The sequence below is a fragment of the Dysidea avara genome, chromosome 7 (assembly GCF_963678975.1).
Source record: "Dysidea avara chromosome 7, odDysAvar1.4, whole genome shotgun sequence".
Lineage (NCBI taxonomy): Eukaryota > Metazoa > Porifera > Demospongiae > Dictyoceratida > Dysideidae > Dysidea > Dysidea avara.
Genome location: NC_089278.1, coordinates 9,362,404 through 9,386,690, shown reverse-complemented (window position 1 = coordinate 9,386,690; position 24,287 = coordinate 9,362,404). Strand labels below are relative to the sequence as shown.

General features: G+C 38.1%; 6 protein-coding genes across 8 annotated transcripts in view; 5 read left to right on the top strand and 1 right to left on the bottom strand.

Annotated features, from left to right (window-relative positions):
- Positions 1-9: 9 nt before the first annotated feature.
- Positions 10-1,606, top strand: LOC136259930 (coiled-coil domain-containing protein 77-like). Its single transcript, XM_066053504.1, has 3 exons — positions 10-270; positions 321-1,376; positions 1,424-1,606. Exons 1-3 carry the CDS (start codon positions 82-84, stop codon positions 1,577-1,579), a joined length of 1,401 nt encoding a protein of 466 aa, XP_065909576.1. The 5' UTR covers positions 10-81; the 3' UTR covers positions 1,580-1,606.
- A 29-nt stretch (positions 1,607-1,635) lies between these two features.
- On the top strand, positions 1,636-5,080 carry LOC136260087 (pro-epidermal growth factor-like). Its single transcript, XM_066053707.1, has 12 exons — positions 1,636-1,691; positions 1,739-1,886; positions 2,673-2,936; positions 3,002-3,142; positions 3,191-3,318; positions 3,456-3,700; positions 3,751-4,076; positions 4,128-4,214; positions 4,261-4,383; positions 4,436-4,549; positions 4,757-4,873; positions 4,929-5,080. The coding sequence occupies exons 2-12, from the start codon at positions 1,811-1,813 to the stop codon at positions 5,078-5,080; spliced, it is 1,773 nt and encodes a 590-aa protein (XP_065909779.1). The 5' UTR covers positions 1,636-1,691; positions 1,739-1,810.
- Positions 5,081-5,104: 24 nt separating this feature from the next.
- On the top strand, positions 5,105-22,580 carry LOC136259903 (fibropellin-1-like). 2 transcript variants are annotated; one of them, XM_066053462.1, is made up of 15 exons: positions 5,105-5,349; positions 5,396-5,472; positions 5,531-5,632; positions 5,686-6,104; positions 6,158-7,340; positions 7,455-7,639; positions 19,877-20,185; positions 20,238-20,363; positions 20,415-20,543; positions 20,631-20,726; positions 20,795-20,864; positions 21,927-22,021; positions 22,076-22,163; positions 22,216-22,327; positions 22,379-22,580. In XM_066053462.1, exons 1-15 carry the CDS (start codon positions 5,230-5,232, stop codon positions 22,559-22,561), a joined length of 3,294 nt encoding a protein of 1,097 aa, XP_065909534.1. In that variant the 5' UTR covers positions 5,105-5,229; the 3' UTR covers positions 22,562-22,580. The 2 variants fall into 2 exon arrangements, with proteins under 2 accessions (XP_065909534.1, XP_065909533.1); XM_066053461.1 differs by having other exon boundaries at positions 6,158-7,639.
- Positions 7,722-9,605, top strand: LOC136259711 (multiple epidermal growth factor-like domains protein 10). The gene is made up of 9 exons (XM_066053218.1): positions 7,722-7,995; positions 8,043-8,168; positions 8,220-8,348; positions 8,436-8,531; positions 8,600-8,669; positions 8,728-8,822; positions 8,882-8,969; positions 9,022-9,127; positions 9,183-9,605. The coding sequence occupies exons 1-9, from the start codon at positions 7,722-7,724 to the stop codon at positions 9,363-9,365; spliced, it is 1,167 nt and encodes a 388-aa protein (XP_065909290.1). The 3' UTR covers positions 9,366-9,605.
- The window catches only part of LOC136259932 (alpha-aminoadipic semialdehyde synthase, mitochondrial-like), a 13,719-nt gene continuing 959 nt past the window's right edge, over positions 11,528-24,287 (bottom strand). Inside the window, exons 5-10 of one of the 2 annotated variants that reach the window (XM_066053506.1) lie at positions 23,996-24,169; positions 23,857-23,952; positions 23,699-23,802; positions 23,489-23,645; positions 23,333-23,441; positions 23,088-23,284 (exon numbers count right to left, since the gene is read on the bottom strand). In XM_066053506.1, coding sequence (XP_065909578.1) covers positions 23,169-23,284; positions 23,333-23,441; positions 23,489-23,645; positions 23,699-23,802; positions 23,857-23,952; positions 23,996-24,169 — 756 coding nt within the window. In that variant the 3' untranslated portion in view covers positions 23,088-23,168. Of the gene's footprint in view, positions 11,842-11,888; positions 12,044-23,087; positions 23,285-23,332; positions 23,442-23,488; positions 23,646-23,698; positions 23,803-23,856; positions 23,953-23,995; positions 24,170-24,287 lie in introns of those variants that run through there. The other variant, XM_066053507.1, reaches the window with a different exon arrangement.
- On the top strand, positions 14,354-16,741 carry LOC136259937 (very low-density lipoprotein receptor-like). The gene is made up of 7 exons (XM_066053513.1): positions 14,354-14,539; positions 15,161-15,421; positions 15,487-15,627; positions 15,676-15,803; positions 15,941-16,185; positions 16,236-16,561; positions 16,613-16,741. The coding sequence occupies exons 1-7, from the start codon at positions 14,464-14,466 to the stop codon at positions 16,720-16,722; spliced, it is 1,287 nt and encodes a 428-aa protein (XP_065909585.1). The 5' UTR covers positions 14,354-14,463; the 3' UTR covers positions 16,723-16,741.

Here is a 24,287-nt window from a genome sequence, read left to right as displayed (position 1 = left end):
TCCCACTATCAAAAATATTTAGTGACGTAATATCTTAAACATTCTAATTAATGTCTCCTCGCAACAAAGTAGATTTGAATCATGGCCCACAATGATAGCTCAATAACAGATGATAGCAGCTCTGTACCAACGGTCAACGAAAGGCTGGGACATCTTAGACCATCCAGGGAACTGCTGGAGTTTTATAGGCAAAAAATAGCTGAATTTGACGGCGAATACGAGTCACTGTTAAAGAGGTTGCACAAATATAAATGCACCTATGAAGAGCAGGTGAGTTTTAACACATTTCTTTGTAGTGAATATAGTGTTCTCTTGTATAGCATAAAAACCAATGGGAAATCAGGCAAAGAGAAGATGAAATAGCAGAATTGCAAAAAGCTCTGAGTGACATGCAAGTGTTTTTGTTCCAAGAAAGAGAACACGTGCTAAGACTTTATGCTGAAAATGATCGACTCCGGATTCAAGAGCTTGATGATCGAAAGAAGATCCAACACTTGTTGACTTTAACACAACCAGTCAATGCAGAGACTACATATTTTATCAAGGAACCACCTGGTAAGGTACTGATACAACAACACATGTCTAGGAAGGCTGCAGATGGAGGGGTCACTCTTATTAGCCGTGGCCCAGGTGGTCACAAAAAACCTCCAGCTGAAAAGATGAGAGAAGCTCAAAAAGAGGAAGATGATGATGTTGACAAAGAGACACTGTTGTTGACTGTGGAAGCCTTGAGAGCTCAGCTGGAGGAACAGACACGATTGTGCAAAGAACAAGTTGACACTCTTCTAGAAGATCGCAGGGTAAAGGCTGAAGAGAGTGATGTACAACATCAAAGAGACTCGGACCAGATAAAGAACTTGGCAGACAAGTTACACAACACTCAGGAGTTATTGTATGAGAGCACAAAGGACTATTTGGACTTGAAATATGAATTGAGAGCAAAAGAAAGATCTTGGATGAAGGAGAAAGATAAACTATTGCAACAGTTAGACCGATACAAACAACAGTTAGACATTAGTGTTGGAATTGATCCTGTTCTTGGAATGAGTCTTGCCACCTCACCAAATGGTGGTAGGTCAGACAAGGGAAGTTTGTGCCACTTGAAAGAACAGCTACACCAATCACAACAACTAGCTGATAACTACAGGGAACAGTGTGTAAAGCTGGAAGAAGAGGTTGGGAGACTGAGAGAAGAGAGTGATGCGTCAAAGGACTTATTTAAACAAAGAACTAACAAGGCCACTAAGAGGCTTGGCTTAATGAACACACGTTACCAAAACTTGGAAAAGAGAAGAGCAATGGAAATTGAAGGTTACAAGAATGACATTAAAATTCTTCGATCCAGATTAAAAGATGTTGAAAAGCAGCTGTACAAGGTAAATTAATGTTATAATACAAAATGCTTTTCATTCCTGCCTTGTAGTTGACAATGGGATTAAGTGGAGACCAAGATGAGGAAGTACTACGTGCAGTTAGGAGAACTGCATCTAATTCTAAGAAACTAGTTGGAGATTTGCAAACTTTAAAAGCTAGAGTATATTCGTTAGAAAACGATACTCGTCGGGTACATGATTTATAATGTATATAGTTATTATTTTTCACGTGACCATTTGGTTAGTTTTTATAGTTTAGCCACGCCTACCTCAAACCAGGATAGCACTCGTTAGCATTTGTATGGCATCCTGGTTCAGGTATTAATAGGCTCGCAAGAAAACTGATTTTTAAACTTCAACCCAAGGTGTCAGAAACGATCACTTGTTAATCTACCGTTCGATATCTCCAGTGGCACGCTGATCGCAACGACGTGACAATGGGACAGAGTTGCGTACCGTTGACCGCGTTAGTGGCAATCTCATTAATTCCTCACCTCATCTTGGCACAAATTAGTGAGTTTATTAGATCAGTGCACGTTTATCGGTGTGGTGCCTCTTTCAAGACGTTTATAACAATGTACTTTTGTGTAGTTGGTCTAGTCCGTGCACAACAAATTTTGCTAGTTTGGAGATAAAGATCTGCATAGACCTATATGTTTGTGTCAATTAATTAGATCACAGATTTGCACCCATATTATATGGCTATAGATCATGTCCTTTCCTACCAATGGGATTTCATTTTTGCATGTCTGTAGCAGTACAGCCATATGGAGTTTATCAATATATGTATATTATCTATGTTTATAATGTTCCAAAACAAGCACTTTTTTTACAGCAGTATCTGCAACAAGAGGGTATTGTCAATATGCCACTTGTTAATTGATCACCAAATTATAAACATCATCAAAGTAATTTAACAGCAGCCAAGTAAGGACGCTTATACAGGTATCACATATCCTCTTTTAAAAGTCAAAGGCTAACTGACTGAGGAAGGCTTCAAGTGTTGAGCTATTGACTACAAGACTATACAGTTTGTCAACTGTAGCAATTTGAGATGGTGCAAAGTCCTTGTGATTTTCTGCTGTGTGAACAGAATTCTTTAATGGTGATGCTTCGACCAGAATTTTACCATTGTTGGGAAATGGTTTACACATGTCTATGCTCCTACATATTCCACCTTCCCTAAAATGTAACATTCCTTTCTGCTTGTGGTCTAGTGAACCTGACAGGAAGTTTAGAATGCTTGTATACCATGTTTGGTTTGTTAAACACTTGTTAATGTTTCCATTACTTCTTTAGGTCAGACTGTATACAAAGCTGTCATCAATGATGCTACCTCAGCCTCAACTCCAATATTCACCATAGATGTAGTGGGCTCACCAAGTGATTATATGTTTTTTGTTGCTGGAGAGATGGCTGCTAACTTTACTGTGTATGGTAATGAAGTGGTATCAATAAACCAACCAATTAGTATTGGACGTTATGAGTTCACATTGTCAGCCCTGACTACAGATAATAGTAATCTGTATACTGCTATTGCTCTAGTGGATGTACTTTCCTCAAGTAAGTTGCTGAGAAATATTGCTGTATTTCATTTACATAATTCTTGTTCTCTGTTACTCCATCAGGCAATCCTTGTGATAACCAGTTGTTGTACGGTCGCTGTAGTCACATTTGTGTTGCAGACAACAGTAATCCACACACATATTCCTGTCAGTGCCACAGTGGATACTCACTGCAGAGAAATGGTTATATCTGTCGTGCAAATGGTACGTATTTAATTCACCTACCCATTAGTAACTGAACATTCTCTACAGATCCTGAGCCATCTTTGTTGTTCTCTTTTGCTAATGGATTATCAAAGTTGGATACTTTCACTAGAGTAGTCCACCCTATTATAAGTGGTGTAGCCGTTGAAGCATTTGATTATCACTATGGTTACCAGGTATGGATGTATGTTGGACTATTACATAGTATACATTTGTTTAACAACCATGTAATTGTGTTTTCAACACTTTGGTAATGGCTATCACTTACAAGGCCACTTGAGCATGTGTGACTACTGTTTCTGTTATAATATAGGTCATCTATTACTCCATTGGAAACACTGTATACAGTGTCTCTATTACTGGCCAGAACCCCACAATTGTATATGAAGGATCGAATGATATTTCTAGTATTGCAGTAAACTGGCTTAACAATGATGTTTACTTCACAAGTACAAGTGGGACTATTGGAAGAATCACTGTTGGTCCTACTGCTACTACGACAATGATATTATCTAGTCTGTCATCACCTCTACATCTTGTATTAGATGCTGAAGATGGGTCAGTGACTCATTGTACAATAATATCTGTATTAAGCATTAACCATATAGGGTAATGTACTGGACAGAAGGAATTGACAGTGACGCCACTATTAGGAGAGCAGCATTAAATGGAACTGGCATCAATGACATTGCCAGAAATGTTAATGGATTACAAGACCTATCAGTCGATACCATAGAGCACAGAGTCTACTGGAATGCTGTGTCTGGAAATGTTTATCAAATATTGTCTGCTGCTGAGAATGGCAATGATATAACCGTTATTCATAATTCTGCCCCCTTCCAATCCGGATCTCTGTCAGTGTTTGAGGACTACGTGTACTCTGCAAAGGTTTCCACCCAGTTGATATATCGAGTTGACAAGTATACTAGAAGATGTAAGTCAAATTAGTAAATCAAGAATGTTTAACATGTGGATATTCAAATAGTTACTGTGAATGTGACACTGTCTGCTGGAGAAGATGTCAACACTATAAAAGTGTATCATAGACTAAAACAACCTAACTCAGTTGAAGGTAATGAATTTTCTGTGGTATAATGAAATTTAGTGTGCTGTTGTAGACATAAACGAGTGTGCCACAAGCAATGGTGGGTGTAGTCAAATATGTACTAATCTTGTGGGTGGATTTTCCTGTGGATGTTACACTGGTTATCAGCAGGTTGGTACCTCATGCGCTGTACCAGGTATGAGTCAACTATTGGTTGATGTCCACTTTTACTCAATGATTGTTAACAGTGACATGTTCCCAGTCTGGGTGTGAGCACTCTTGTGTGCTGGATAGCAGTAACATTGCATCATGTGTTTGTAATCCTGGCTATGAGCTAGCTGATGATGGAGTGGCATGTATAGGTAATGTTAACTATATTTGTAGTCACTATGGACTTCTGTGTAATTGTCTACAGTAACCATTACCCCAAAATGTATATAGAGAAGTCCAAATTTGTATGAGTTTTTGGCTATTGCTAATTACCTATGTCTATTTACCCTAATTAGACACTGATCAATCACATAGCTACATGAATGTACATATGTGTATCAGAAAATGTACTTTTACAGATATTGATGAATGCTTAAACACTGTCTGCTCTCATGGGTGTTCTAACACTCCGGGAAGTTACATTTGCTCTTGTCCGGATGGACTGTTCTTAGATGATAATAAAAGAAACTGTTCTGGTATAATACAGTGTGTTTAATATATCCACCTGTTACTATATGTATCCTTATTTAGGTTGTGGAAACAGCAATGGTGGCTGTGACCAGATATGTACACAAGATTCTACTGGTTTCACATGTAGCTGTGTGGATGGGTACATCCTAGGAAGTGACGGAAAGCGTTGCTATTATGCTGAGAGTAGGTTACATTTTGTGTACATATGGTAACTATTCAGTTGCTCACAGTTCCAGAGCTACTACTGAGCACAACTCAAGTAGGACTAAATCGTGGTAGAGTGTATGTGACAGAGAGTGATGGTACTGAACTAGAGAGGAATGTGGACAGCAGTAATACTGTACTAGATGTTGACACTGGAATGATTTATGCTATGGAGTATAATTTGGATACTGGGAAAATTTACTTTTCTGACCGAGATGGTTCCAGTTTCTGGATGGCTTCGTTAGACAATGAGATTGCTGGAGCTGATGACAGAGAGGTAATAGTATATATAATTATATTACCATCATTTAATTGATTATTAGCTTCTAATGATGAATGTTAAAGCATGGGCATTTGCATATGACTGGATCACAGAGACATTGTACTGGAGTGATGACATGTAAGTATCCTTTCCTGTACCTATGATAAAGCTACTTACTGTATGTTATTTTCTGCAGTAACAACCGGATTGGAAGGGCTGCACTTAATCCTTTAGGTAATCCTCAATATTTCAGTACCACTGGATCCCCTCGAGGAATTGCAGTAGACCCCTTTAGAGGGTACGTTATACATTTGTATGTAATTACTGGTTGTAATGTTGGTATGGGTTTAGAAAAGTATTTTGGTCAGAAGTTGGACCTTCCAGCATCCAGTCATCTGACCTGCAAGTTCAGAGCTCTGAAATCATATTTTCTGGTGTTAACCAACCATTTGGGCTAACCATTGACATTTTTAAGGAGAGAATTTTCTTTGTAGACAATTCTAGCAACACTGTCTATTCTACTGACTATAATGGCGAAGACATGGATACAATAGTTGAGAACCACACAAGTGAGATTTTATTCCAAATAGCTTATGCCGATGGGTTTTTGTACTGGACTGTTAAAAATCAACAATTATTCCAGCGAGTTGAAGTTGACAGTGCTTCACCCACTGTTACTCAATTGACAGTATCTTTGAGAACAGAAAGCGAGTTTGAATCACCATTGTACAGCTTAGTCACAGTGAGCACAATTCACAGGCCACCAGCAGGTATATATTTTGTGAATGTAGTTGAATATAATAATCCATGCTATTTTACACAGGAATATGTTTGCCCAATCCTTGTATGAATGGAGGGCTGTGCACAGATGATGGCCTGGGATCTTATACTTGCAACTGTCAAGACAATTTCATTGGAGTAAACTGCACGATAGTTAATCACTGCATGATTAATCCATGCCAGAATGGCGGTACTTGTGGCTTATCCAGTGAAACTGCTAGTGGATTTAGCTGCCAGTGTCCAGTTGAATATTTGGGAGACTCTTGTGAACAAGAAGATTTTTGTAGAAATATTCAATGTCAAAATGGAGGAACATGCCGAAATGAACCTGATGGTTATGTATGTGATTGTGCAGTTGGTTATACTGGAGATGTCTGTGCTGGTAACATTGATGACTGCATTGGTATAGTGTGTGCAAATGAAGGCACTTGTGTGGATCTAGTAAGCGGATTTAGATGTGATTGTGTAGACGGTTATACAGGATCAAACTGCACGGTAAACATTGATGACTGTGAAGGTGTGGTTTGTGGAAATGGAGGCACTTGTGTGGATCAAGTAAATGGATTTAGATGTGACTGTGTAGATGGTTATACAGGGTCAAACTGCACGGTAGACATTGATGACTGTGAAAATGTGGTTTGTGGAAATGGAGGCACTTGTGTGGATCTAGTAAATGGATTTAGATGTAACTGTGTCCCTGGTCACACTGGTCCGAATTGCACCGTAAACATTGATGATTGTGAAGATGTGGTTTGTGGAAATGAAGGCACCTGTGTGGATCAAGTAAACGGATTTAGATGTGACTGTGTAGACGGTTATACAGGGTCAAACTGCACAATAGACATTGATGATTGTGAAAAAGTGGTTTGTGGAAATGGAGGCACCTGTGTGGATCAAGTGAATGGATTTAGATGTGACTGTGTAGATGGTTATACAGGGTCAAACTGCACAATAGACATTGATGATTGTGAAGATGTGGTTTGTGGAAATGGAGGCACCTGTGTGGATCAAGTAAACGGATTTAGATGTGACTGTGTAGACGGTTATACGGGGTCAAACTGCACAATAGACATTGATGATTGTGAAGATGTGGTTTGTGGAAATGGAGGCACCTGTGTGGATCAAGTAAACAGATTTAGATGTGACTGTGTAGACGGTTATACAGGGTCAAACTGCACAATAGACATTGATGATTGTGAAAATGTGGTTTGTGGAAATGGAGGCACCTGTGTGGATCAAGTAAATGGATTTAGATGTGACTGTGTAGATGATTATACAGGGTCAAACTGTACGGAAGACATTGATCATTGTGAAGATGCGGTTTGTGGAAATGGAGGCACCTGTGTGGATCAAGTGAATGGATTTAGATGTGACTGTGCTGTTGGCTACACTGGACAGAATTGTGAAACTCCCACTGATCCTTGTAACAGTATGCCATGTCAAAATGGAGGCACTTGTACAAGTGATGGATTGCTGTTCACATGCAGTTGTCCTGCAGGATACACTGGAACAACTTGCAGTGAAGGTTTGTCAGGTGTATATAGTCAACAAAGCTATTATCTTTCTTTATAGCATGCCCAGCTAACACATTTGGTATTGATTGTGCGATGACATGTAGCTGCAATGGTGGTTTATGCGATCCTGTGGATGGGACCTGCATATGTCTGTCTGGGTTCATTGGAAGCAGCTGTGTTGACAGTAAGCCCTTGCAGATCCAGAAACTAGGTAGATCAACTATTTCTTTCAAAACAGTGTGTCCTGAAGGAACATTTGGTGACAACTGTCAACAAGAATGTCAGTGTCAAAATGGAGCTAGCTGTAATCACGTTGATGGTACCTGCATCTGTTCTGCAGGGTACACGGGAACAACATGTTCTGAACGTTAGTATATCTATACTGTACTTGTATTATATCTTTATAACCTACAGTATGCGTGAACAGCTTTGGTATCAACTGTTCTCAACCTTGCCAATGTCAAAATGGTGCAACCTGTAATAATATTGATGGGAGCTGCTCCTGTACTATAGGATACACAGGAACAATATGTGATATGAGTAAGTCCAACTGTTTAATTCATTGTGTCATTATTCTTCCTTGTTATTTAGCATGTCCTGAAGGATTTTATGGGCAAGACTGTAGCCAGACTTGTGACTGCCTTAATGGAGCTACTTGCAGTCCGTTTGATGGAACATGTACGTGTGCTGAAGGTTACACGGGGACTAGATGTGAAACTCGTAAGTTGGAGCCAACAACAGTAGCTTTGCTATTTATTTATGTAGTCAGATGCAGTACAATTTTATCTTTGGTTTTGTTGTCCACAGCTATATGCACTAATCCATGTCAGAATGGTGGAACATGCATAGCTCCTGAAACTTGTCAGTGTACTGAATTCTTAGGAGGCCCCACCTGTGAAGTCCGTAAGTATTATAATTATTTGTTTCTCTGTGACATGAGCAATTACAATGATTATATTTTCAACACACAGCTATCTGTCCAGATGGGTATTGTGCATCTGGAGGAACATGTAACCCTGGTCCCACAGGCCCAACTTGCTCGTAAGTGCTTTTATAAATATTGTGCACAGTATCTGGTACTATTATTATATTTCTACAGGTGTCCATCAACTCACATTGGAGCTAGATGTGAAACTAGAAATCGTGGAGGAACAGGTAGATTAGAAAGTGAAGATGAAAGTGACCTCAGTGGAGGTATATATCATCTGTTTTATTTCTAACAGTTTTCAAAATATAATGTTACATGTTTATAGGAGAGAAAGCTGGAGCATCAATAGGAGCAATTGTGGGCTTCATTCTCATAGGTGTTGTTGTGGCATTTGTTGCATTCTTTGGCTACAGGTTGGCAATATTACTAGTTGAGAGGATGACATTTTTACAAATAATTATGTAGATATTGGAAGAGAAGAGGTAGCCTGAAGACAGCAACAGAATTTGAAAGAAGTGGCAGTCCTGTTTACTTTGAGGCAAGTGAACCCAATGATGCCTTAAGCAAAGGGGTAAGACATTGTTACACTGTTTTTGTACCATCACACTTAAACGTAATTGTGTTAGGCAATAGATAATCCAGTATATGGAGTCTATAGCAAGCCAGCCGGTAATCAAGATGATATCAGTGTGGACAATATTAGTGGTGATTTCTTAATGGACCATCCTTATGAGAACACGAGATATGAACCACCACCACCACTTCAGAGTGATCATGAGCCACCTATCAGTGGAAACGATGCTGTCTAAATATAATGCAGATTTTTAATTCATCCACCAATGATTAATTCCATATTTATAATTATATCATTATAATTTTAAATATTTGTGTACAGCTATATAAGATTGTATTGCTTCTGTAAAAGGCTGGACCTATATGAGTAGTTTTTTTTATTGTAAAATAAATGCAATTATATTACGTGTACATATATGTTCAAAATTATGTATATGATAATGACAAGAGAAAAAGATTTATACTGGTGCAATTTACAGTGAAACGTCTCTATTATGGATATTGTGGGGTCCAGAATTTTTGGCCACTTTTTGCTGTAATATAGAGGTTTTCCTCTTTCAGAGGTAAAGAATGTATTAACCATACCTGTTGGGACCAAAATTTTTGTTGAGGTTTTTCTATTGTGTCCCTAATTCAGGGAGTTTGTTAAGAGAGGTTATTATTATTATTATTTTGTTCAAACACAGGATAAACTATGCAAAAATAAGTTTAGGCACTAGGCCTTTGTTCATATCCATATCCTAACTCGTGTTCCCAGTAATAGTTCAGTTGTTTTTTGAATAAAGAAATGTTTGATGCTGACACCACATATTCAGGAAGTGAATCATGAATTCCAACCATTAATGACTCTTTGAGTGAAAAATTATGGCAATGTGTTGTTCTTGACTGTTTTTTTATAGAGCTTCATGGAGTGTCCTCTAGTGGGCTCAACACAAATAACAGTGACCATTCAATGTTGTAATATATCCTTTCAAAATCATATATATTTCTATAAGGTCCCCTCGTTGACGTTGACAATACAATGAATATAGTCCCAACTTTTCCAATCTAGTTGTGTATGAAATAAAGTCTTCTGATTCCTTTGACAAGCTTTGTAGCTCTCATTTGCACCTTTTCAAGCAAATCTATGTCCTTAGTCAGGTAAGCAGGGTACCACAGCTAAACACAGTATTCTAAATGTGGCCTCACATATGCATGTTTTGTACAAAAACATGAATAGATCCCTAGACATGCTTGCAAAAGTTCTCCTTACCATACCGAGAATTCTATTAGCATTTGAGACAGCTTTCTGACAGTGAAGGCTAGATTCCATCTTGTTAGTAGTCCATACACCAAGATCTTTCTCATAAGATACATCATGTAAATTTGCAAAAACCCCAGGTGGAGTTATATCAGATACATGATAGTTAGAGTGTTGTGTTTTGCCAATGTGCCTAACCTTGCATTTATCAAAATTCAAATTTAGGAGCAATGGTCTAGACCAGTCCTGCAAGTTATCCAAATCTTGTTGAAGCTTAACAATATCGTGAATAGTCTCAATAATTGTATCATCAGCAAAAAATTCCAGGTCACACTGTATAACTTCCACTATATCATTAATATACAGGATAAAAAGAAGTGGTCCAAGTACAGATCCTTGTGGGACACTGCTTGTTACTTCAAGCCATTCTGAATTCTCTCCATTCATGACTACTCTCCATTCATGACAACTCTTTGTAAACGATTATAGAGAAAAGCTGTCAACCACGTCAAAAGTTTGCCACCAAATCCTAGTTTTCTAACAAGCTTACAGTGAGGCACTAGTCAAAAGCTGTAATCAAAGTAAATGACATCAATACCATCACCTACTGCACGGGTCCAGTTCTCATATGTTTCCAACAACTTCTTAGTCACAAAGCCATGTTGGCATTGAGTTACTATGTCATTGTCCATTAAATAATGCATTATCTTGGAATGTCTGTGATGTCAAACTAATTGGTCTATAATTGTTTGCACTAGTTTTGGAACCTTTCTTAAAAATAGGAGTAATGTTTACTTTTTTCCATTCATTAGGAAGTGTGCCACCATTCAAAGAATAAGTAAACAAGAGGAAAAGTGGTTTTGTAAGACTTCTTGCACAGTCCTTCAAGGATGCAAATTATCAGGACCGGGAGTCTTATTTGGGTTCAGTGACACCAATACGTCATACACATCAGATTCAGTTATAGCAATATCATCTAACACAGAGTTAACTTTAGTTGGAAAATCCAGCATATTAGAAGTATCTTCCACAGTGAGGTTCCACTGTACTTAACCATAACTTGTACAATCTTGGTGTTTACAACACATGATTTTGTAATCTGGCTGAACATGTACACATATAAAATAAATAAATAAATATAATATAATTTTTAATTCAATTGCATCTTCAGAATTGCATTGAAAAAATAATTTTGTTATAAAGGAGTTGACTCTACAATTGCTGGGTTGATGTAGGACTTTAGCTCTTGCAATATTGGCTCATAGACATCTTTTGTTAAAGGTAGCACAGTTCCTTTACACTTGATCTTTCCTATGGATAGCTAAAGATGTACAATAGCCATGCACATATAACACTGGATTACCTTCTAGTACCAGCTTAGCTGCAATAGCTACTGGAAAACCAACACCTCTGGCCATAGCTGTGAAACCCTCGGGATCACCATAGTTGGTTAGTGTAATAGTTCTTCTCTCCTGTGGGTAGGTCACAGTAAGTGTATGACAATATTTATTTGTCTTACTTTTAAATTATCAGGCCATTCAATATCAATACTGTTGTGTATAATGACCATGTCCTACTCTCCAGGTTTGTAAGATAATTAAGTGTTCAGTGAGGCTGTGGGCTGGGCTACCCATTAGAGGTACACTCTCAGTCTCAGTAGATAAGAGACCCATACTATGTTAAGAGTCAACATTAACAATGAACCCCTGTATTTCATAGTGACTCACTCTTCAATGTCTTTTAAGCTATGACTATCTTTATCAATTCTTTTAAAAATATCCTTCAATGTATCCACTTTTGTATGCATCAGATCAGCTAATAATTCTTGCTACATAAAGTAATATAATCCATACATAGCTAAATATAATCATAAGTAGCTAACCCAAGTGATTGGAGGAGATTCAGGCTGAAGTTTTGGATGCTGCTCAGCTGTGATTAGACCAATTCTCAGAAACTGCGCATGGTAGCACCGAAACCCTACACAAATGCTAGAACCCTTAAACCTTCAAGAAAGCTATACCTTATATCGAATGCTTCCTCTCAAAATAGAGTGAACCTCTGGAATATTGTACAGTTCAATATATTTGGTTAATAATTCCTTCAAATTCTGCTTCCTGAATTATACTGCTCAAATCTAGTTCTTGCAGAATGATTTATTAATTCTCCTTCAGGTATGCTAATGGTCTGTGGGAGTGGGAGGAAATGTGGTCACACAGCTTAATATGTGACCTCTGTGGGGAACATTTTTATGGTTTTGCCCTACTATACAAGTGAAAGTACTTTGGCAATAAGAGTCTAAACATAATTTTCAAAACCATACAAATCAATAGTAGATAAATACATTCCTAAGTAGGTAGTTGAGACAACTCATACCTTTCCTTCTTATAGGCACATAGCTGGGTTGAGAGCATTTAACAATATAATTGGTGGCTATGTGACTCCAACTAAACTTATACTTTAATGGGACATTAGCAGCTTCAGGTACTGGCATAGATAATATAGCTATACCTACGGACATATATATTATCTATGGTACTGGTAAACCGGTACACCATGATGTGCATGGTGTAATTTATAGTAAGCATTTTTATTATAAGGTAAGTGTGCCTTACTCCAGACAGTTTTTGCTTTCGGTGCTCTATTTCTACCATGCAAGTGAATTACTTAATCCTTAAAATATGGTGATAAAGCCTATCCTATGGTGCATCAGTCCTGCAAGTTTCATCAAAATATTTCCATCCCTCAAGGAGCTGCGCTCCAAAATTCAACTATGTGTAAATTTTGCACATGCTCCTAACTCCGGACACCTTTTATCACACCTGACACAGCACTTCCAAAGTTGATTTCGAATTTTAAACACCGCCACGTTAAATTTACATCTATTGCCCACCTCATACTCAATTTTGAGTCATAGTACCTTACGTTGTAGTCTCACAGCACCTGACCCTATAAAGAGGGTCTGGTGAAACTGTGTACAAAAAGTTTGGTGCTGCCGGAATGTTGGAAGCTCCAATCAGATCGCTCCATTCCAAATTGATCATGTAATGCATACATTTCAAAAGATTCGTGGCTTACGGTTAATTACATCCGGTGACTTTGCCACTTAAAATCGTTGAGAAACGGCCATACAATTCTGTTGGGTTCGTTATAATGTTGAATAAATAAATAAAGTAGCACCATTAGTTTGATGCTGTAAGTGAATCTGGTTGAATGGATGTTGTGACGTAAAAAGTGCACTTACGTAACACGTAAACGTCATCTAATAAACATTCCAGAGCTCAAGCTTTTTGTACAGAGTTTTACCAGACCCTTTTTTTTAGGGTCGGGCGCCACGAGACTTCCGTTGCCGAGTTATATGGGTATTTCAAATCTAGGCGTATTTACGAAAATATTTATGCAGCTTCAATGAGACTGGCTCTTACAAAATTGTCCATAGCAAGTGTTTGGCTGATTGTTTGCAAACGAAACTTGGTACAGTGGTAAGTTATAGTTGTCCCTCTGCACTGTATTAAAATCAGCAAAATAGCTATTTGAGTTTGGGAATAAGCAGCAATTATCGAAGAATTTTTGATAATTTTGCCACACACGGCAATAAATAATTAGTCTCGCGTAGCCAGACCCACTCTTCGCACGGCGCTTATCGATTGATAATTATAAGCGCTTAGCTGCGAGAGGCGACTAATAAATAATCACCTCACTTAGAAAATCTTGCGGGACTTTTACGTTGATTTTAGGATCACAGCATCCTTGTATACGAAGTATTAATCGCCTAAAATTTCAAGTAAATGCTGTAGATGATATGACGCCCAACATTGGAAGTGTCCGGAGTTTGGAACTGTCCGGAATTAGGCGAACTTAAATTACCTTACAAAAAAGAACAAAAACAACAAAAAAACTATTTTGTACCTTTCCTCCTTTCTTATGCATCTTTCCTCCTTTCTTATGTTATGCACATCATCGAAGCACTGTACAGACAGCAGACCTGGATCAAATCCAACTTTATTGACCATGATTTTTAAACTTCAACCCAAGGTGTTACTTGTTAATCTACCGTTCGATATCTCCAGTAGCACGCTGATCGCAACGACGTGACAATGGGACAGGGTTGCGTACCGTTGACCGCGTTAGTGGCAATCGTATTAATTCCTCATCTCATCTTGGCACAAATTAGTGAGTTTAATTTAGATCAGTGCACGTTTTATCGGTGTGGTGCCTCTTTCAAGATGTTTACTTTTGTGTAGTAGTATGTTCACAACAAATTTTGAATATTTTGGAGAAAAAACTGCATAGACCGTCACCTATATGTTTGCGTCACAGATATGCATCCATATCAAATATGCTACTCGTTAATTAATCACTAAATTATAAACATATTTGCAGCAGCCAAGTAAGGACGTTTATACAGGTATCACATTTCCTCTTTCAAAAGTCAAACTACAAGAAGGGCCAACTGAATGAGAAAGGCTTCAAGTGTTGAGCTATTTGACTACAAGACCATACAGTTTGTCAACTGTGGCAATTTGAGATGGTGCAAAGTCCTTGTGATTTTCTGCTGTGTGAACAGAATTCTTTAATGGTGATGCTTCGACCAGAATTTTACCATTGTTGGGAAATGGTTTACACATGTCTATGCTCCTACATATTCCACCTTCCCTAAAATGTAACATTCCTTTCTGCTTGTGGTCTATACTATAATATCTATGGTCTAGTGAACCTGACAGGAAGTTTAGAATGCTTGTATACCATGTTTAGTTTGTTAAACACTTGTTAATGTTTCCATTACTTCTTTAGGTCAGACTGTTTACAAAGCTGTCATCAATGATGCTACCTCAGCCTCAACTCCATTATTCACCATAGATGTAGTGGGCTCACCAAGTGATTATATGTTTTTTGTTGCTGGAGAGATGGCTGCTAACTTTACTGTGCCGGATGGTAATGGAGTGGTATCAATAAACCAACCAATTAGTATTGGACGTTATGAGTTCACATTGTCAGCCCTGACTGCAGATAATCTGTATACTGCTATTGCTCTAGTGGATGTACTTTCCTCAAGTAAGTTGCTAAGAAATATTGCTGTATTTCATTTACATAATTCTTGTTCTCTGTTACTCCATCAGGCAATCCTTGTGATAACCAGTTATTGTACGGTCGCTGTAGTCACATTTGTGTTGCAGACAACAGTAATCCACACACATATTCCTGTCAGTGCCACAGTGGATACTCACTGCAGAGAAATGGTTATATCTGTCGTGCAAATGGTACGTATTTAATTCACCTACCCATTAGTAACTGAACATTCTCTACAGATCCTGAACCATCCTTATTGTTCTCTTATGCTAATGGATTATCAAAGTTGGATACTTTCACTAGAGTAGTCCACCCTATCATAAATGATGTAGCTGTTGAAGCATTTGATTATCACTATGGTTACCAGGTATGGATGTATGTTGGACTATTACATAGTATACATTTGTTTAACAACCATGTAATTGTGTTTTCAACACTTTGGTAATGGTTATCACTTACAAGGCCACTTGAGCATGTGTGACTACTGTTTCTGTTATAATATAGGTCATCTATTACTCCATTGGAAACACTGTATACAGTGTCTCTATTACTGGCCAGAACCCCACAATTGTATATGAAGGATCGAATGATATTTCTAGTATTGCAGTAAACTGGCTTAACAATGATGTTTACTTCACAAGTACAAGTGGGACTATTGGAAGAATCACTGTTGGTCCTACTGCTACTACGACAATGATATTATCTAGTCTGTCATCACCTCTACATCTTGTATTAGACGCTGAAGATGGGTCAGTGACTCATTGTACAATAATATCTGTATTAAGCATTAACCATATAGGGTAATGTACTGGACAGAAGGAATTGACAGTGACGCCACTATTAGGAGAGCAGCATTAAATGGAACTGGCATCAATGACATTGCCAGAAATGTTAATGGATTACAAGACCTATCAGTCGATACCATAGAGCACAGAGTCTACTGGAATGCTGTGTCTGGAAATGTTTATCAAATATTGTCTGCTGCTGAGAATGGCAATGATATAACCGTTATTCATAATTCTGCCCCCTTCCAATCCGGGTCTCTGTCAGTGTTTGAGGACTACGTGTACTCTGCAAAGGTTTCCACCCAGTTTATATATAGAGTTGACAAGTATACAAGAAGATGTAAGTCAAATTAGTAAATCAAGAATATTTAACATGTGGATATTCGAATAGTTACTGTGAATGTGACACTGTCTGCTGGAGAAGATGTCAACACTATAAAAGTGTATCATAGACTAAAACAACCTAACTCAGTTGAAGGTAATGAATTTTCTGTGGTATAATGAAATTTAGTGTGCTGTTGTAGACATAAACGAGTGTGCCACAAGCAATGGTGGGTGTAGTCAAATATGTACTAATCTTGTGGGTGGATTTTCCTGTGGATGTTACACTGGTTATCAGCAGGTTGGTACCTCATGCACTGTACCAGGTATGAGTTAACTATTGGTTGATGTCCACTTTTACTCAATGATTGTTAACAGCGACATGTTCCCAGTCTGAGTGTGAGCACTCTTGTGTGCTGGATAGCAGTAACATTGCATCATGTGTTTGTAATCCTGGCTATGAGCTAGCTGATGATGGAATGGCGTGTATAGGTAATGTTAACTATATTTGTAGTCACTATGGACTTCTGTGTAATTGTCTACAGTAACCATTACCCCAAAATGTATATATAGAAGTCCAAATTTGTATGAGTTTTTGGCTGTTGCTAATTACATATGTCTATTTACCCTAATTAGACACTGATCAATCACATAGCTACTGCAACAGGCCCGTACCCGGGGGGGGTTCAAGGGGGTTCAGTCGAACCCCCTATTTTAAGCTGGAAATTTTATTTTTACTGTAAAACGATCTTTTCAACTATAATCTGTGTTCTAGCATAATCTGTGTCTGTGTTCTAGCATAATCTGTGTTCTAGCATAATCTTCTACTATAATCTGTGTTTTTTCTTTTTGTGTGGGGGCAGAGAAAAAAAAACCAGACCCTTTTTTTCTCCGCCCCCACACAAAAAGAAAAAAAGCGGTCTGGGCATGAGACTAATCTGTGTGCATAGAAACCACTTTAATGATGCATGAATACAGACAGTGGTTTTCTCTCTATCGCTAAGGCTTCTATTATTCTACTTTACAGTATCTTAATAAGGTTATCCATCCAGCTGAGAGCTACTATTAATATTACTTCGATTAATTCCAATCGTAATATTTTCTAATAAGAGCCCGGAATAGCAATGATGAGCACCACACTTGATGGACACTGTGACTGATAAACTGTTAACTTTAACAACAACTATAACACAAGTAAGCCTGGCTTGTTGCATCCAATGATACGAATTCTAAAGTCAAGTGTGTGAGTCTGTCAGTTTTCATATTAACCTTATTGTGGTTATCATCCATGTTTGGACAGTGGTGAAATGTAAGGTTTAGCTTATAGCTGAAATGAATGACCCTGAGCAGTCTTAGAAATGCTGGTGTGTACATGCACTACAACCATATTTTAATCTCTTGTTTGCATTAGGGCCCCCGTATTGAGTGGAATTTGTGTCAACACAATGATGTGTGAGAAGTTTATTTAATCAGTGCATGCATTTCTGCATTTAAGCAATTTGAGGACATTGAATATTAAACCTTTCTCAGCATCTGGGGCCACAGCCCCCAGACCCCCACATCTGGGATTGCCTGCCGCTTCCCTCTCTTTTGAAATTCCTGCATATGGGCCTGATGCATGTACATATGTGTATCATAAAATGTACTTTTACAGATATTGATGAATGCTTAAACGCTGTCTGCTCTCATGGGTGTACCAACACTGCGGGAAGTTACATTTGTTCTTGTCCGGATGGACTGTTCTTAGATGATAATAAAAGAAATTGTTCTGGTATAATACAGTGTGTTTAATATAATATTTTTATCCACCTGTTACTATATGTATCCTTATTTAGGTTGTGGAAACAGCAATGGTGGCTGTGACCAGATATGTACACAAGATTCTACTGGTTTTACATGTAGCTGTGTGGATGGGTACATCCTAGGAAGTGATAGAAAGCGTTGCTATTATGCTGAGAGTAGGTTACATTTTGTGTATATATGGTAATTATTCAGTTGCTCACAGTTCCAGAGCTACTACTGAGCACAACTCAAGTAGGACGTGGTAGAGTGTATGTGACAGAGAGTGATGGTACTGAACTAGAGAGGAATGTGGACAGCAGTAATACTGTACTAGGCGTTAACACTGGAATGATTTATGCTATGGAGTATAATTTGGATACTGGGAAAATTTACTTTTCTGACCGAGATGGTTCCAGTTTCTGGATGGCTTCGTTAGACAATGAGATTGCTGGAGCTGATGACAGAGAGGTAATAGTATATATAATTATATTACCATCATTTAATTGATTATTAGCTTCTAATGATGAATGTTAAAGCATGGGCATTTGCATATGACTGGATCACAGAGACATTGTACTGGAGTGATGACATGTAAGTATCCTTTCCTGTACCTATGATAAAGCTACTTACTGTATGTTATTTTCTGCAGTAACAACCGGATTGGAAGGGCTGCACTTAATCCTTTAGGTATTCCTCAATATTTCAGTACCACTGGATCCCCTCGAGGAATTGCAGTAGACCCCTTTAGAGGGTACGTTATACATTTGTATGTAATTACTGGTTGTAATGTTGGTATGGGTTTAGAAAAGTATTTTGGTCAGAAGTTGGACCTTCCAGCATCCAGTCATCTGACCTGCAAGTTCAGAGCTCTGAAATCATATTTTCTGGTGTTAACCAACCATTTGGGCTAACCATTGACATTTTTAAGGAGAGAATTTTCTTTGTAGACAATTCTAGCAACACTGTCTATTCTACTGACTATAATGGCGAAGACATGGATACAATAGTTGAGAACCACACAAGTGAGATTTTATTCCAAATAGCTTATGCCGATGGGTTTTTGTACTGGACTGTTAAAAATCCGCAACAATTATTCCAGCGAGTTGAAGTTGACAGTGCTTCACCCACTGTTACTCAATTGACAGTATCTTTAAGAACAGAAAGCGAGTTTGAATCACCATTGTACAGCTTAGTCACAGTGAGCACAATTCACAGGCCACCAGCAGGTATATATTTTGTGAACGTAGTTAAATATAATAATCCATGCTATTTTACACAGGAATATGTTTGCCCAATCCTTGTATGAATGGAGGGCTGTGCACAGATGATGGCCTGGGATCTTATAATTGCAACTGTCGAGACAATTACATTGGAGCAAACTGCACGATAGTTAATCACTGCATGATTAATCCATGCCAGAATGGAGGCACTTGTACAAGTGATGGATTGCTGTTCACATGCAGCTGTCCTGCAGGATACTCTGGAACAACTTGCAGTGAAGGTTTGTCAGGTGTATATAGTCAACACTGAAAGCTATTATCTTTCTTTATAGCATGCCCAGCTAATACATTTGGTATTCATTGTATGATGACATGTAGCTGCAATGGTGGTTTCTGCGATCCTGTGGATGGGACCTGCATATGTCTGTCTGGGTTCACTGGAAGCAGCTGTGTTGACAGTAAGCCCTTGCAGATCCAGAAACTAGGTAGATCAACTATTTCTTTCAAAACAGTGTGTCCTGAAGAAACATTTGGTGAAAACTGTCAACAAGATTGTCAGTGTCAAAATGGAGCTAGCTGTAATCACGTTGATGGTACCTGCATCTGCTCTGTGGGGTACATGGGAACAACATGCTCTGAACGTTAGTATACCATTGATATACTGTACTTGTATTATATCTTTATAACCTACAGCATGCGTGAACAGCTTTGGTATCAACTGTTCTCAACCTTGCCAATGTCAAAATGGTGCAACCTGTAATAATATTGATGGGAGCTGCTCCTGTACTATAGGATACACAGGAACAATATGTGATATGAGTAAGTCCAACTGTTTAATTCATTGTGTCATTATTTTTCCTTGTTATTTAGCATGTCCTGAAGGATTTTATGGGCAAGACTGTAGCCAGACTTGTGACTGCCTTAATGGAGCTACTTGCGGTCCGTTTGATGGAACATGTACGTGTGCTGAAGGTTACACGGGGACTAGATGTGAAACTCGTAAGTTGGAGCCAACAACAGTAGCTTTGCTATTTATTTATGTAGTCAGATGCAGTACAATTTTATCTTTGGTTTTGTTGTCCACAGCTATATGCACTAATCCATGTCAGAATGGTGGAACATGCATAGCTCCTGAAACTTGTCAGTGTACTGAATTCTTAGGAGGCCCCACCTGTGAAGTCCGTAAGTATTATAATTATTTGTTTCTCTGTGACATGAGCAATTACAATGATTATATTTTCAACACACAGCTATCTGTCCAGATGGGTATTGTGCATCTGGAGGAACATGTAACCCTAGTCCCACAGGCCCAACTTGCTCGTAAGTGCTTATCTGGTACTATTAGGTCACTCCAATTGGTAATTATGTTTCTGGTCCACCGCCCGCATCCTTCTTTACAGAAAGTGAAATTTCAGAAATACATGGCGAATATGCCCTCGTCAGATTTTTGAAAAAGCTGGATTTCAGAAACAAATATTGGGTTAATTGCTACAAACATGCTAAATCTAACTGCTCAGTGATGTGTCATTATATGTCTTTTATCAGTGAAAACCTGCAAGAAATGCGCATAGTGCATAGTACAGATCGATAAACTCTAATAGAACAGTCAGAAAATCACAAAATACTCTAATTGAGCAGTCACTTCATTATTGCTTTGTTGCTAAATTCCGCCCGCCCGCATCTAAAACTAAACTTCAGATGACCAGAAACATAAAAACGAATTGGCGTGGCCTTACCGTATAGTAAAAAACTTTGACAAATTTGGCAAATAGAATTCAATTTGCCAAAGTTTTTTTCACCAATTATTTTAGATTATCACATGAGCACATTGAGTGACTACAACTCGAGATGAAGGCCAGTTCGTACCACCACGCAATAAAGATTGAGCTGGCTTTGGAGATCTTCCTAGGAATTTGTCCCACTGTCCATTGTAAGCACTCCTTGGGATAGAATTTCCGACTGGCTTCCCGTTTGCACGTCAGCTAGTTCATCATCTCGCGATGGATTTGGCCAAATACTTTGATATACGTGATAACCTCTGCTACTGGAGTTCACTGGAAAAGTAAATATGGTCGCTCTCTGCATCGCAGGAGATAGAGAAGCATGCGCCTTGCTACCACGTCATTAGACTGGTAGCTACAAAAGTACTGCTATAACAACAACACTAGCTACCTATACACTTACTACACTACTTAACTGATGAGTTGACACCTTGTCGTTTAATATCCTTACGTACTGTACAGTAAAAATTTTGGCGGTAAAAACTTTGGCGAATATTATTTCAATCGCCAAAGTTTTTTCCGCCAATTTTTTCAACAAAGGGGTTTCATCACACTTTTTTACCGCCAAAGTTTTTTACTGTACGGTATTATATTTCTACAGGTGTCCATCAACTCACATTGGAGCTAGATGTGAAACTAGAAATCGTGGAGGAACAGGTAGATTAGAAAGTGAAGATGAAAGTGACCTCAGTGGAGGTATATATATGACATCTACTTTATTTTTCAAAATATAATGTTACATGTTTATAGGAGAGAAAGCTGGAGCATCAATAGGAGCAATTTTAGGCTTCATTCTCATAGGTGTTGTTGTGGCATTTGTTGCATTCTTTGGCTACAGGTTGGCAATATTACTAGTTGAGAGGATGACATTTTTACAAATAATTATGTAGATATTGGAAGAGAAGAGGTAGCCCAAAGACAACAACCGAATTTGAAAGAAGTGGCAGTCCTGTTTACTTTGAAGCAAGCGAATCCGCTGGCAGGGATGCCTTAAGCAAAGGGGTAATACATTGTTTCTCTGCTTTGTACCATCACACTTTAAAGTAATTTTAGGCAATAGATAATCCAGTATATGGAGTCTGTAGCAAGCCAGCTGGTAATCAAGATGATATCAGTGTGGACAATATTAGTGGTGATGTCTTATTGGACCATCCTCATGAGAACACGAGATATGAACCACCACCACCACTCCAGAGTGATCACAAGCCATCTATCAGTGGAAACGATGCTGTCTAAATATAATGCAGAGTTTTAACTCATCCACCAATGATTAGCTAATTCCATATTTATAATTATATCATTATAGTCTTAAATATTTGTATACAGCTAAGGTTGTATTGCTTCTGTAAAAGGCTGGTCCTTATATGAGTACTGTGTTTTTATTGTAAAATAAATGCAATTATATTATGTGTACATATAATTATGTTCAATATAGCTAATGTATATGATAATGACCATGAGAAAAAGATTCATACTGATGCAATTTATATAGTGGAACCTCTCTATTACAGACATTGTGGGACCCAGAATTTTTGGCCATTTTGCTGTAATATAGAGGTTTTCCTCTTGCAGAGGTAAAAAATTGTATTAATCAGATCTGTTGGGACCAAATATTTGTCCCTATTATGGAGATTTTTTCTATTGTGTCCTTAATTCAGGGAGTTTGTTAAGAGAGGTTCCACTGTACTTAACCACCATAGCTTAGCTAGCACAATCTTGGATTACAACACATGATTTTGTAATCTGGCAGAACATGTACATGTACGCATATAAATAAATATAATAAAATTTTTAATTCAGTTGCATAATTGATCTTCAGAATTGCATTGAAAAAATAATTTTGTTATAAAGGAGTTGATTCTACAATTGCTGGGTTGATGTAGGACTTTAGCTCTTGCAATATTGGCTCATAGACATCTTTTGTTAAAGGTAGCACAATTCCTTTACGCTCAATCTTTCCTATGGATAATTAAAGATGTACAACAGCCACATATAACACTGGATTACCTTCTAATACCAGCTTAGCTGCAATAGCTGCTGGAAAACCAACACCTCTGGCCATAGCTGTGAAACCCTTGGGATCACCATAGTCGGTTAGTGTAATAGTTCTTCTCTCCTGTGGGTAGGTCACAGTAAGTGTATGACAATGTTTGTTTGTCTTACTTTTAAATTATCAGGCCATTCAATATCAATAATGTTGTGGATAATGATCATGTCCTGCTCTCCAGGTTTGTAAGATAGTATTCTCATTAAGTGTTCAGTGAGGCTGTGGGCTGGGCTACCCATTAGAGGTACCCTCTCGGTAGATAAGAGACCCATACTATGTCATGAATCAACATTAACAATGAACCCCTGTATTTCACGGTGACTCACTCTTCAATGTCTTTTAAGCTACGACTATCTTTATCAATTCTTTTTAAAATATCATCCTTCAATGTATCCACTTTTGTATGCATCAGATCAGCTAATAATTCTTGCTACATAAAGTAATATAATCCATACATAGCTAAATATAATCATAAGTAGCTAACCCAAGTGATTGGAGGAGATTCAGGCTGAAGTTTTGGATGCTGCTCAGCTGTGATTAGACCAATTCTCAGCAAACTACGCATGGTAGCACTGAAACCCTACACAAATGCTAGAACCCTTAAACCTTCAAGAAAACTATACCTTATATCGAATGCTTCCTCTTAAAATAGAATGAACCTCTGGAATATTGTACAGTTCAATATATTTGGTTGAATTTCGATTAATAATTCCTTCAAATTCTGCTTCCTGAATTATACTGCTCAAATCAAGATCTTGAGAATGATTCATCAATTCTCCTTCAGGTATGCTAATGGTCTGTGGGAGTGGGAGGAAATGTGGTCACACAACTTAGGTGACCTCCATGGGGGAACACTTTTATGGTTTTGCCCTACTATACAAGTGAAAGTACTTTGGCAATAAGAGTCTAAACACA

Bases quoted from the DNA above. Each gene is read 5' to 3' on its own strand.
- LOC136259937 (XM_066053513.1), top strand. From the start codon at position 14,464: ATGGGACAGGGTTGCGTACCGTTGACCGCGTTAGTGGCAATCGTATTA. The intron at 14,540-15,160 runs GTGAGTTTAATT...TTACTTCTTTAG, and splicing joins TCTCATCTTGGCACAAATTA to GTCAGACTGTTTACAAAGCT. The intron at 16,186-16,235 runs GTCAGTGACTCA...TTAACCATATAG, and splicing joins GTATTAGACGCTGAAGATGG to GGTAATGTACTGGACAGAAG.
- LOC136260087 (XM_066053707.1), top strand. From the start codon at position 1,811: ATGGGACAGAGTTGCGTACCGTTGACCGCGTTAGTGGCAATCTCATTA. The intron at 2,937-3,001 runs GTAAGTTGCTGA...TTACTCCATCAG, and splicing joins AGTGGATGTACTTTCCTCAA to GCAATCCTTGTGATAACCAG. The intron at 4,215-4,260 runs GTAATGAATTTT...GTGCTGTTGTAG, and splicing joins ACAACCTAACTCAGTTGAAG to ACATAAACGAGTGTGCCACA.
- LOC136259711 (XM_066053218.1), top strand. From the start codon at position 7,722: ATGACATGTAGCTGCAATGGTGGTTTATGCGATCCTGTGGATGGGACC. The intron at 7,996-8,042 runs GTTAGTATATCT...TATAACCTACAG, and splicing joins GGGAACAACATGTTCTGAAC to TATGCGTGAACAGCTTTGGT. The intron at 9,128-9,182 runs GTAAGACATTGT...TAATTGTGTTAG, and splicing joins ATGATGCCTTAAGCAAAGGG to GCAATAGATAATCCAGTATA.
- LOC136259930 (XM_066053504.1), top strand. From the start codon at position 82: ATGGCCCACAATGATAGCTCAATAACAGATGATAGCAGCTCTGTACCA. The intron at 271-320 runs GTGAGTTTTAAC...TCTCTTGTATAG, and splicing joins AATGCACCTATGAAGAGCAG to CATAAAAACCAATGGGAAAT. The intron at 1,377-1,423 runs GTAAATTAATGT...CCTGCCTTGTAG, and splicing joins TTGAAAAGCAGCTGTACAAG to TTGACAATGGGATTAAGTGG.
- LOC136259903 (XM_066053461.1), top strand. From the start codon at position 5,230: ATGATTTATGCTATGGAGTATAATTTGGATACTGGGAAAATTTACTTT. The intron at 5,350-5,395 runs GTAATAGTATAT...ATTGATTATTAG, and splicing joins CTGGAGCTGATGACAGAGAG to CTTCTAATGATGAATGTTAA. The intron at 20,544-20,630 runs GTAAGTTGGAGC...TGTTGTCCACAG, and splicing joins GGGGACTAGATGTGAAACTC to CTATATGCACTAATCCATGT.